At 43.2% G+C, this 13,872-nt stretch overlaps 1 protein-coding gene across 1 annotated transcript; it reads right to left on the bottom strand.

Annotated features, from left to right (window-relative positions):
- Positions 1-854: 854 nt before the first annotated feature.
- On the bottom strand, positions 855-11,650 carry LOC120046271 (V-type proton ATPase 16 kDa proteolipid subunit-like). Its single transcript, XM_038991354.1, has 3 exons — positions 11,578-11,650; positions 2,150-2,333; positions 855-1,864 (listed from the first exon to the last, which is right to left on the bottom strand). Exons 1-3 carry the CDS (start codon positions 11,648-11,650, stop codon positions 1,660-1,662), a joined length of 462 nt encoding a protein of 153 aa, XP_038847282.1. The 3' UTR covers positions 855-1,659.
- Between the last annotated feature and the right edge of the window lie 2,222 nt (positions 11,651-13,872).

The raw sequence follows: 13,872 nt of genomic DNA, 5'->3' as shown, positions 1-13,872 counted from the left end.
TGGACAGGTGGCGGACAGTGTACGGCGTCGTGTGGGCGAGCGGTTTGCTGATGTCAACGTTGTGAACGGAGTGTCCCATGATGGTGGGGTTATGGTATGGGCAGGCATAAACTATGGACAACAAACACAATTGCATTTGATCTATGGCAATTTGAATGCACAGAAATACCGTGACGAGATCCTGAGGCCCATTGTCGTGCCATTCATCCGCCGCACGGCCCCATGTCGCAAGGATCTGAATGCTGAAAATGTCCTAGTTCTTCCATGGCCTGCATACTCACCCGACATGTCAGCCATTGAACATGTTTGGGATGCTCTGGATTGATGTGTACAACAGCGTGTTCTAGTTCCCACCCATATCCAGCAACTTCGCAGCCATTGAAGAGTGGGACAACGTTCCACAGGGCACAATGAACTATGCAAAGGAGAGTTTGTATTTTTAACTATGTGACCAGAGGCATCCGTTTCCCCAGTCATGTGAAATCCTTAGATTAGGGCCTATGGACTTTCAATTGACCAATTCTTATATGAACTCAGTAAAATATTTTTAATTGCATGTTGCATCTATATTTTTGTTCAGTGTAGCTTATGAGTTACAATTAACCATCACCTTTAAAATAACCCAAATCAAGAAAATCACCTGTGATACTTCAGTGACATTTCTACACTAAAACATGGCTACCTATTTGAATTACACGATGGCAGTGAGTATGGCGACGTACAAGGAATTTGACCAAAAACCATAGCTCCATGCACGTTTAATGGGAGAGTTGTGGTGAGAATGCATACATCTACAGATGAGGTGGATGAAGAAGCTGGAGATGACAGTTTTGGAAATTACACGTGAGACCCAACACGGGGCACACACACACCTTTAATGCAATCAAAACAGCGGTACTACAGGAAAACATTGAAGTGTTTCAAGAATGTTTGTAATGATTAAACTACACAATTACACACAACTCCCACTCCACCAGCCACACACTAAAGGCAATCTTAACTTTAAACCAAGTACGTTAATACATCCAGAGGAATTCCAACCACTTATCACAATTAACCCACAGTGCATTAAATCTATAGATATTTGTATGCATGTATATATCTTCTAGGGAATTTAACATTTTTGCTCCATTTAAAAACAGATTCATTGAACAATTCTTTATAAATAAAGCCAGTGGAAAAACAAAAAACAAAGCTAAGTCCATACAATTCTCTTTACAAATAGATCCCCCATAGACAACACAGAAATCATGTGAACTCCCAAATGAATGCAAGGGAATAAAAACGCAGTGGGGCCCTTTGGTGAGCGCTCTAAGACGAGGCAGAAACCAGCAAGAAACCTGGCGTACCTGAACGTCGTTAAACCAGTGGGGGGGGGGGAGAATCTCCATACATTTACACACACAGGACCGACAAGTCACTACATTGCGCATTTACAAGAAGTTTGACTATCAAATCTGGACTGTACACATTGTAGAGATAAGACCATATTTACGGAGTCATTTTTAATGATGTAATTATTTTCCACGTTCGTCTCTTTTTTTAAACTTTCTCATACATTTTTTTTTTTTTTTTTTTTTTTTTTACATTTTATTTCTGGTTTTACTCTTTTCTCCAGCAGCAACATATAGGACAGATTTTGGTGGAGAAGTTGGTGGTTTATTTCGTGGACAGGATGAGGGCCACAATGAGACCGTAGAGTCCGAGGACCTCGGCGAAGATCAAGATGAGGATCATGCCCACAAAAAGCCGGGGCTGCTGGGCTGTGCCCCTAACGCCCGCGTCACCTACGATGCCGATGGCAAAGCCAGCTGCCAGCCCGCTCAAACCCACACTCAGGCCTGCACCCAGGTGGAGGAAACTCCTACAGCAGAGAGAGGATTACAATCGACAGGGTTACTATGTGATACAGAATGAACAATGACAAAAGCAAGCAGAGATGTTTTCAATAAGACATTTGGCAAAAAACAAAAATTTCCCCAGTATATAGATTTGATCTTCCGTCAATGTCAGGCGTTATGGATTGACGGACCAGTTGCCTCCCAGCCTGTTCTAAGTTCCTCACTTCCTCATTGTAGTATTAGGAAAGAGGAAATGCAACTCGAGCCCATTTCTAGACGTAAGATGTCATGAGAGGGGTTAGGCTTACTTGTAGAGGGTGACCTTCTCGGAGATGTTGTTGGCAATGAGCACCGCTACTACCAGGCCGTAGATGGCTATGATACCCGCCATGACCACGGGGATGATCGACTTCATGATGAGCTCCGGCCTCATCACGGACATGGCAGCGATCCCTGTGCCACTCTTAGCCGTCCCATAGGCTGCTCCTAAGGCTGGTGGAGGGGAAAGGAGGTAGAGAGTATTAGATCCATAGGAGATAGAATACATAGTGTTTTACTTCATTCTGTGATTAGATCAATGTACAAATACAGTAGAATACAGGGTTGAGCAACATGAGGAACTGAAATTGAAGATCATAATGTAATCAGTTTCTGTTCCCTTTACAAACAAGGTCAACATGGCTACAGCTGGGAAATTCTGCTTGTGTATTATGGAAATTACCAGCATCATATTTCCCCCCCCCAAAATAGCGCCTTGCCACTGATGTGCGACTGCAGTTCTCAAACCAGCCATTCCCCTTTACAGCTACGGTTCAGGCTAATTCTACTCACCTCAACCCATAGCTCCCAACAGGGAATGGAGCTCAGTTTAACCCCTTTCATGGCTCTGTGCCAGAGCTGCAGTGTTCTAAATCACTCCGCCTCCCTGCCTGAAAAACACTCATTAGGCTCTCCACACAGGAAGCTTCTGACGTCAGAGGACAGCAGGATGCCACATCCCTCCAGAGGCAACCAGCAGCAGCACAGAAGGGACACAAACCAGCACCAGCCGCAATCATAGAAATTGAGTCTATTCATTCTATTTCTATGACAGCACTAACCGGTAGGGTCCCCGCAGAACGCAGTCAGCACAGACAGGCGGCGCGTGACGACAGACCATGAGGCAGAGAGCCATATGGACATTTCACTACTACTACAATGGTGCATCTAAAAAAATACTGCAAGATTGGGAAAGTAGATAAATTACCTAAATCTCAGAGTCAAGACAAACTCATGGATACAATGTGTCTCTGCATGCTGTTGAGTGACGTTAGCATATCATTAGCTTAGCACAATTGCTGGAAGTCTGCCAGCGCAGTAGCCAGCTCCTCAAAAGCTGGGTGGTTGGTCATTTAGTCTTACAAAACAACCAACATTTTATAAATTTCACTGATAATCATAAAAACAAGATTCTATCCACTCCGTCATTCTTTCCCCTTTGTAGCATAGAGATCGCAACAACGCATCCATCAATGGCACTGCCCGTGGCCTCACAGACACCATAATATGACAGAGACAACATTGTGACCTCTATACGACAACAGGAAAGAACGAGGAAGTGGATATAATCTCTAGAGAGTGGAGGAAGTGGCTGGCCAATCCTTAAAAATGTGCGCATGGCGGTCAGCCACCTGTCAGGCCACTACTCCCTCTACATTCACTTATTCATCAAGACTGACGCCGTCGATGCAAGGTTTAATCACTCAGGCCATATAGAGAAGAGTTGTTCAGCCCCTGAGTACGAGTGACTTAAAGTGGATGCTGTCTGGACCTACATCTCTGATAGCAGAGCGAGGCATTCAGTCGTGTTCAGAATTTGTCAAACCATTGAGACAATTTACAAAATTTGAAAAGTCAGGCAGTGCCTGACACTAGCCCATTTCTAAGACAAAGTAGTACCAATACCCAAATGCATTTACTGCATATTGGTTTCGGGTTTCCCCATCAAATGTGTCTTGGTGATTGGTTTTACAAAATAGCCAAGCACTTCTCAATCTCACTTTAGGGAAGTCTATCGACAGAAGGGCTTTATGTTACAACAGCACCTCAGAGACCAAGACAAGACCACTTCCAACCGCTGAACGGTTCTATACAGTAGATCATTTCATGCCACAACCACTAAAGCACCATCTTGCAGCTCCCACTCTGACCTGAGGTGGTGTATGGTAAATGTAATGACTTCCATGTTGAAGCACAATAATTACCCTCTCCAAACAGCTGTCCCTTATGCCCGCTCTTTGATAAAGGAAGACCAACACAACCGTAGCTCGAGAGACTATACCCACCAGTGTTGTGTTCAGTAGAGAAATAGTTGAGTGAAATTAGAAAATTAGTCAACTACAATCAGTGTTCCAATTGGGCATTGGATTTTTTTTTTTGCCATGGTGTGCTTTACTGAACACGACCCAGATCTACAGGTAGCCTAGTGGTTAGAGCGTTGGACCGAAAGGTTGCAAGAACGAATCACAAAGCTGACGAGGTAAAAATCTGTCGTTCTGCCCGAAGGCAGTTAACCCACTGTTCCTAGGCCGTCATTGAAATGAAGAATGTGTTCTTAACTGACTTGCCTAGTTAAATGAAGGTAAAATGTAAAAAAAAATTAAATAAACATGCAGAGCGTGTTTAGGTTAGTGGAGACAAGGTCCCATGGCTTTATTCTCTGAAGATTAAATGTTGAGTTTGAGGACTGCTGCAATGGGTGGCATGAGAGGCAGAACCCCTGTGCTTAATCCTCTGTGCCTAATCCTCTGCGGAGGTAAAGAGCTTTCATTTTTTCTCCCCCCCCCCAGATCACTCATTAACGTTACTACACTCAGATGCCTCAGATTGCTCTGCAATGTAAAGATACTGTGGAGACGGAAGTAATCAAACTGGTGTTCAGTGAAAAAGATGCTCAAACCCAAACAGCCCTTTTTTATCAGTACTTTAATATGAAGCATAATATAGCAAACTCTTAAACAGCACATTAACTGTAAGCTACCTTGATGAAACCATAGTGGACAGTATTGCAGTGAAGCCAGGGATATTGCCCAAGCATCTACATCTGCTTTGCAATATAGCACCCATTTATTTAGCCAAAAAAAAAAAAAAAAAAAAAAAAAAAACTGGTCCGTCTAATTAAATATTTTGAGCGAACAATCCCTAAATTGTCTATAGACACTGAACAAATGTGGTGGAGCTGAATCCGGGTTTAGTAGTGATGTGAGGGATCAAATGGAGTTAAGACCATTAGAATAATGTACTCTCTACATGGTGTTATGGAGAAATATAAAGCTACTCCTAAATCTATTGAACCAACCGACAGAAAATATGCCATTTGAGCAGTAATAGAACAAAACTAGCTAGTAAATAATCAAAATAGGTCGACTCATTAAACAAAAAGATGAGCTTTGAGTAGGGACAACACAATCCACCTCAGTTAAAAATGAGGACTTTTGTACAACACCAGGCTTTTAGGAGATGTCTTAAATACACCAGTAGATGACGTGTTAACATTTAGCCTTGATGTCTGCAATAGTCAAACATTTTAAAATTATGCTTATGCCCCTACTTTGGGCTATATAACACACTATAAATTCTGAAGTCAAGCATCTCCTCCAGTGCCATGAATAGGCTAGTAGTTAGGAGGGATAGGGTGTGCACTACTGATATAATGTGCAGTACAGCTCACTATGGTAGACTGGGTCAGCCAGTGCCATTGAAGGATATCGCTACCATGCTCGTCACAGCCTGTACCGACTACCAACCAAGAGCAGAGGCCTCAAGCAGTGAAGGCTGCAGACATAACAGCCCAAAACGCTACTAACCCGTTGATATGACGCAAGAGGACGAGGAACTTGGAACAGCCACCGCCACTAGGGCTGGCACAATAACAGTACAACTGACCGTCATGAAAATAAAATGAGTACATTTTTTGGGGAACGAACATCTGACTGAAGACGGGACAGCCGGGTATTAGTGCAATTAGTCAATTTCTGTGATGAAACTGTTGTCCCTTGCCGAAACGAGCAAGGTGCTGTAGAAAACGATGAATAGAATGGGCTTGGAACCTCTAACCCCGGCAATTCAACTGGTAAACCCATTACTCCAATTCCTTCTATGCGCCTATGGTTACACTCGCAATGGCCGCCAGTCCACCCATTATGTCATCATTGACTTGAACGGGGACGCCCAATCTCCTTCTATGGCAGCACATGGAAAGGAGAAAATCTGCATATGCTATTCGAACGGTTATTATGAACCGGTCATTTGGCTGGCCAATTATAGTCATCCAAAATTCCATGATCATCAGAGCCCTATGCAGCGATCTCAGTTTATCACCAGAAAGTAACACGTCGTTTAATGAAATCTAGCCACAACAACCAGTTATCAAATTATTAGGCTATCGATTGTTAAAATTCTACAGTACAACTCATGGTGATGTTTTAAGGCTGTTCATGATGCCTCTGTTACAAGTGAGACTTCTAACCAATATTTTGGATTCCATCATGGTGCTTCCACCGTGCCAAAGCAGACCCTTCACACTTTCAGTTAAGACATGAAAGAATATAACTGGGAACGGCAACAGTGAAATAAGTGTGAGACGGTCTTCAGAGGCTGCTACATGCATTTAGAAATTATCATGAAGCACAATATAGGCAATGGTTTACAAACACACAAACCATTAGATCAAAAAATCATTTAAAATCAACAGAAAATGGCTATTTACATATTGTTTCTCAATCTCAAGTATGGTGGTGCAGACACCACAAGATGGCAGGCTCACATTTCCTGTAGGATATAAACCTTGTAAGATGCTTAATGCTGCTGGGCCATCATCACCGGTGTCCCTAATCAGCCCCCTCCACTGGGTGCCTGCGCCACCCACCAGCAACCCTCTCAGCTGGCTAATTCCCCATCTGTCACTCCTTCCCACCCTGCCCGTCACAGATCACACCCACTGCCAGCTACAGGGGCTACCCACGCTGCCCTGTGCCGTCACTATCCATAGGAGCGCAGTCAGCACTAAACATGTATACGACTCCAGCTAGGTTAGCCTCTAGCCAGTGTGTTTCCTACATACCTACACATATTGGCTATGATGGTCTATTTTAGTGCAATCAGTTTCCACATGTATGGAGTGTTGACAGAAACATTAGGTGAGAGGGTCATACACCTGTCTGAAAATTGGTATGGGCTGCAAAAAGGAGTACAAGTAGACTTAATGCACTAAACAGGAGTATAACTGAGGCCACCCTTTATTCACAAGTTATTACGGAACCATGTTTTCTATAGGCCATGGCTCCATTTCCAATACCAAAGCTGAACTACAATACAGCCAATAAGGCTAGTCACCAATTCCCTTTGGTTGTGGGAAGAAGAGCGAAAAAGGACAACATTTCCCCAAATATGAGCGGTCATACACCTGCTCTCAATTGTGCAGTTAGGCCTAAATGGTTAAGATGCTGGTTATTACTCAATACAACTGCCCAGGTTGACAGACAGGTGGCATGATGCCACCCCACCACACAGTAAAGGAGCCAATAGTACCACATACAGCCCTAACTGCTAGTAGCTGGAAGGTGACAGAAATTGAATTTTAGATGAAGGCAATACCCTCCAGCCACTAGCAGTTAGGGCTTTGACAGAAATTGAATTTTGGATGAAGGTAATTGGCCAGCCAAATGGTCTATGGAATAACCATTTGAATAGCAAACCATTTTCTCCTCTCTTCACTGCATGTGCTGCCATTGAAATATAAATGGGCATTCCCATTCAAGTCAATGAAGGCTGCCATTGCGAGTGTACCCAGAAGGCGTAAAGAATGAAGTTAAAGCAGGAAGTAAAAGCAGGAAGTGGACACGTCAATAAGTGCTGTGACTTGTCATTGTCTTACGTCAGATGGCGTCACTGTGCTATCTGACTTGCAAGAACATCGGTCGCCACTGCCAGTGCAGTGACTTCATCAGCTGTTCATTCAACTCAACTAACATTACAAAAAATACATTCCATTTCGTTTTATTTAACTAGGAAAGTCAGTTAAGAACAAATTCTTATTTAAAATGACGGCCAAACCCTAACCCGGACGATGCTGGGCCAATTGTGCGCCACCCTATGGGACTCCCAATCACGGCCGGTTGTGATATAGCCTGGAATCGAACCAGGGTCTGAGATGCATTGCCTTAGACCGCTGCGCCACTCGGGAGCCCCGAGCATGTTCTATTCATTACATTTCTGTGAGATGCATTGTGGGGGGGGGGGGGGGAGTTTAGGCAACCGAAGACTCATTTGTTGCTTGTTTCAGCAGGTCACAACAAAGTTATCACGTTATTAAGAATCCATGATACAGCAGAAATGGACTCAACCGCACTAATGCCCGGCTGTCCTGTCTTCAGTCAGCTGTTAGTTAAAAAAAACTCAGATATCTCTTATCTATATTATTTTAACGGTTTAGACTTATTACTTTCACGACGGTCTTCATCCACAACCATGTGCCAGCCCTACTAGCAGAAACGGCATGATTTAAAATCCCCACTAGGTCATACCCTATATAACATGACAATTTAGCAGAATGTCAATTTTTTCTAGAAAATGCTGCATAAGTCCAAAATCAGCTTTGCCACATGCAGCCTAAGCCGTGCTAAAAGAACACATTGTCGTTTGATAAAGGGCACAGAAACTTAATTATAAAAAGGAGAAACAGTACTTTGTGAAATAGTCTAATTAAAGTCCTACTAGTGTCTCCTTTTCACCTAATTCATCCCCGGATTTACTAAAGGCACATCTCAATAGGTGGTCCAGGTATCCTCATGATATGGCACAAGTGTGTGTGGGGGGGGGGGTTCTCTATTGTTCCTGCAAACAAGAGGAAGGCCGATAACAGAAGGCACCATCAGACCAACTAGTTGAATGGCCTACTCTTTGAAATGAAATAAAAATACAAGTGCTCAGAACATGTTTTTATCCTTACATTTCTACATCACCTACACTACATGACCAAAAGTATGTGGACACCTGTTTGTCAAACATCTCATTCCAAAAAATCATGGGCATTAATATGGAGTTGGTCCCCCCTTCGCTGCTTTAACCGCCTCCACTGTCCCGCAAATGCTTTCCACTAAATGTTGGAACATTGCTGCGGGGACTTGCTTCCATTCAGCCACAAGCTCATTTGAGAGGTCGGGCACTGATCTTGGGCTATTAGGCCTGGCTCAAAGACTGGGTTCCAATTCATCCCAAAGGTGATCGATGGGGTTGAGGTTAGAGCTCTGTGCAGGCCAGTCTTGACAAACCATGTCAGTATGGACCTCGCTTTGGGCACGGGGGCATTGTCATGCTGAAACAGGAAAGGGCTTTCCCAAACTGATGCCACAAAGTTGGAAGCACAGAATCGTCTAGAATATCATTGTAACTAGGGCCTAGCCAGAACCACAAAAAACAGCCCCAGACCATTATTCCACCAAACTTTACAGTTGGCACTATGCATTGGGGCAGGTAGCGTTCTCCTGGCATCCGCCAAACCAAGATTCGTCCGTCGGCCTGCCAGATAGTGAGGCGTGATTCATCACTCAAGAGAACGTGTTTCCATTGCTCCAGAGTCCAATGGTTGCGAGCTTTACACCACTCCAGCCGAGGCTTTGCATTGTGCATGGTGATCTTAGGCTTGTGTGCGGCTGCTCGGCCATGGAAACCCATTTCATTAAGCTCCCGACGAACAGTTCTTGTCCTGACGTTGCTTCCAGAGGCAGTTTGGAACTCGGTACTGAGTGTAGCAACTGAGGACAGACAATCTTTACTTGCTACGCGCTTCAACGGTCCAGTTCTGTAAGGTTGTTGCTCCTAGACGTTTCCACTTCACATTAACTGCACTTGCAGTTGACCGGGGCAGCTCTAGCAGGGCAAAAAATGGACAAACTGACTTGTTGGAAAGGTGGCATCCTATGACGGTCCCACATTGAAAGTCACTGAGTTCTTCAGTAAGGCCATTGCCAATGTTTGTCTATGGAGATTGCATGGCCGTATGCTCGATTTTATACACCCTTCAGCAACGGGTGTGGCTGAACTAGCCGAAGCCACTAATTTGAAGGGGTGTCCACATACTTTTGTACTACATAATTGATATTTTGTACTACATCATTGATCTGTCTCGCTCTGCTGTGGGTGCAACGTGCATCTTGCTAGCTGTCACTCATATGGCGAGAGGTTGAAGCTCATTGGTTGAACTCGAATTGCTTGGGGGCTGGGCCCACGTTGGGGGGAAAAAAATGACTTGACATAGCTTCCAGAAAAACTGTTGTTTTCAAACTAGAGATTGTGGCTAATTGAGGTGAGACAGTAATTCTGCATGTATGAGCTACACATTAACACATACAGATCATAGCAGGAGTAGATAAAGTTCCAGAGCATGTCTAAATGTGTGTACATTACTGTATTAAGTGGCATTGTTTTTCCACTGAAAAAAATGTAAAAAAGATGGCTGGAGTGCATGTTTAAACAGATTCCTAATTTTGGCCTAGTGATAGTCCAAACCATGTATCTTGCAGTCCAAACCATGTATCTTGCAGTCCAAACCATGTATCTTGCAGTCAATGGCACAGTTGGTTGGTAATTGTATGCCGTTAGGAAGTATATTGTGCGAAATGCTTGAGTGAATGCACCAGACATAACAGGACAATAAAAAAAATCCAAAGACAATACATCACTGTCCTCCCTGTTCTCATTTGTCATGAGAATGATCACTAGACAGTCATATCTACACCTTCACTTGGACCTGAGGCCATGCAGAACATGAGCCAGAGATCAAATTATTGCACTTAGTTGCCAATTTATCTTCTTAGACATGCAAATGTATCATAAATCTGATTAAATGTTCTATATTAATCGTGTTTTAGTGGTAGATTGTTTATAGGTCTACACCACAAGTGCACTTCCTAAATCCTTTGCTACTTTAATATTCCAAATCACAAGTCCAATCATGTGATTGTCATGTGATATTGATGCAAATGCCATTTTCCTTGAATCTAAGGTGTCTCGTGCAGTTTATTTCCATTTCAATTATCTGAGGCCTATACACATGAATTGGTCCACAAGCGCCCAATCCCTATGCAGTAGCCTTTTAAATCACCCGAATTTACATGGAATTGTTCGTATGACGTGGAACAAACGATGGCATTCCATTCACTTGGTTGTCATCGCATGAGCGTGCTCCCCTGCTGGTTATGCCTAACGTTACATTGCACAAATCTATAACCAATTTGAGCTGGTATTCTTCATAGTATCAGTTGTATATACTCAACATCTGATACCGATGGTCAATATTCACCATCAATAGGTCTCCTGCTTTCATAATGACCAACTCGCCGAAGATACCAGTAACGTTACGCTCAAATCTGGTGGTGTCGTAGTGTGGCGCATGTCGCAAAGCGTAAAACTAAAAGCGCCTAAAATTGAGAAAGAATGAACTCTCACTTCAAATGCGTTGATTTGAAGGTGTGGTTACTGGTAATGACAGGACAAGTATATTACCTAACTAAAGTTCGTTAAAATGAATGTCAAATAACGTTATGTCAATGACAGTTTCTGCCTGGGCTCCTCTAACGTTAGCTGGTTTCAAGCAATAACGACAAAGATGCTGTTAAAATTGACAAATTACACATACAATGTATAATTTAAATGCAGCTAGCTAATAAAGATAGTATTTGAATTGTGTGATAATTACCGCTGAAAACCATAGCCGCAGAGGCACCCATCACTGCGAAGAACGGAGAGTATTCGGGGCTTTCGGACGACATTCTTTCTCACACAGTAAACTAAATAATACAAAACGGCTATTGCTATGTTTCCCAATGGTTTAGGTACTAAACCTATCGAAGGCAACGGTCTTTAGATGTAAACTGGGAAAGGTACAAGAACACCTAGCTAACTAGCGATGTAAATGGACTAGTCACGAATCTTCAGATAAATACCCGGCGTAGCAGCAGCACAAAATGGCGAAGCGGAAAATATCACCTGACTGGTCATATGGATAAAACCCATCATCAACTGTGTGTAGGGGAGGCGCTCACAAGTAACTCTAATAATACTTTACTGCAGCAAATCAAACATAATTAAAATTACAAAAAAAAAAAATCAAACATAATTAAAATGACAAAAAACTATTGTATACATTTACGACTAAACTCATGCAAAGTAAATGGTTTATCTCCAGATTCTGTATTTCATTTTTTGAAGGTCATCCCCTATTTTAGTCTCTTTTGGTGTGCTCCGCTGCAGGCTTTGGTGGCGTTCGGTCGTCACTAGTTACCACAGCCACAAATGTCTAAACCCCGCATATTTCTACAATTTACCTTCTGAAAATCTGATTTTAAACATAACCTTACATTAGCCACACTGCTAAACTTATGCCTAACTTTAACATTAAATGACGACCAAAAATGTGATAGAAATGTTGACTTTGTGGCTGTGGTAACTAGTGACAACCGTCGCGTTCCCATGCTCAGAAGTTGCATGCATCAACCAATGGTTGCATGCACGTCATCACTGGTGTCATCGACTGACAGACTGCTATAGCCTATGATGTGGTTAGCTGAAGCGTAAAATACCGATCCAGGCGTTGTCAAATCTGGCATACGTCAGCAACGCCTGGGCAGAGGAACGCGCCCTTTCCCTTTGCTATCTAGGCATTCACCCTCCTTCAGAATGAGGAATGAAATTAGTGGAAAAAGGGTGTGGATGCTCAGGGGTTATGCCTTTCTCCTTGAAAATTAAGTGAAATACATCTCACTATTGCTCGACAACAATATGCTTCTTACTTGCATTGTTGGAAGTGAGGCTCAATGCATTTTGGATTAATTAAGAATAGCCTAGATATTGAGTGACTAAATTCCAAAACAGACATAATGCATTTGAAATCATGCATTTCTTAAAGTGATTTGCACATGATACAATAACACAAATTCAAGCCGTACAATTCCGTTGTGAATTAATTTATTCATTTTGCACCTGGATAACATGCAGGAGAGGGTCGTTTACAGTAAGCTTTGATATGCAGCAGTCATGTGGAGCGTGAGTGTCAGAGATTGTGTGGTGGGGGAGGGAGCTGAGAATCCCACTATATCGCTCCCAGCAACTGCAGGCTCAGAGAGCCAGGGACAGCAAGAGGACAGCAAGGGAGTGACGCTGAGTGTGTGAGTCAGAGAGAGATTGTGCAGAGTCGCACCTCCTTCCTCCATCCCTCCATCCACCCCCTCTACATCCCCATTCTCCTCATAGGCAGGCAGGCCATCAGAGCAACCCCTCCCCCCACCAAGCCCCTTCACCCTTGATGTAATTTCTACACCAGCATCACAGGCCTCTCTCTAGTTTACTTTTTCATACTATAGGCCCATATGCTACCTGACATATTTGAGGTTCACAATTATCATTATCTTGCAGAGAAATACATTATTTTGTGCTACAGATGCACATGAAGAGGATGCATCAAAAACATAAAGGTCATAGTTGAATGGATATAATTTGTGCCCTGGTTTTCTTTCTCACGGGTGACTGAACAGCTATTGATCCAGGAATCTCATTACTGTGATGTTTGAGGAGGCAGCTAAAGGTAACCTCCTCCATTAAGGCAGGTTTATCACGATAGCATATCTGTGATGCATACTCAGCAACTCCCTGCCTGAACATTTTGTCATAGGAACTCACGCTCGCGTGTGTGTGTGTTGCTGAATGTCAGGATAGGTGGATCCACGTTCATCGATCAAGACATGGTCTCTGACAGTAGAGATTAATCAGAGAAAAGACAGTGACTTCCACTGTGCATCTGCTTCATGGATATGGGGAACTCACAAAATAGGGAACCATGTGAAACATTCTCACAAGGGCGTGATTCAAAGTGACTGTCCCCCCAGGCATATGTGTAGATCTGAGAAGATTGGATAGGTTCAAGCAGTATGGCAAGCCTATCAGAGGGCGAGGAGCTATGACCATATTGTTTATCCATCCGATCTCTTCAGATCTG

The sequence above is a fragment of the Salvelinus namaycush genome, chromosome 4 (assembly GCF_016432855.1).
Source record: "Salvelinus namaycush isolate Seneca chromosome 4, SaNama_1.0, whole genome shotgun sequence".
NCBI classification, from domain to species: domain Eukaryota; kingdom Metazoa; phylum Chordata; class Actinopteri; order Salmoniformes; family Salmonidae; genus Salvelinus; species Salvelinus namaycush.
This window is presented reverse-complemented; position numbering and strand designations above follow the sequence as displayed.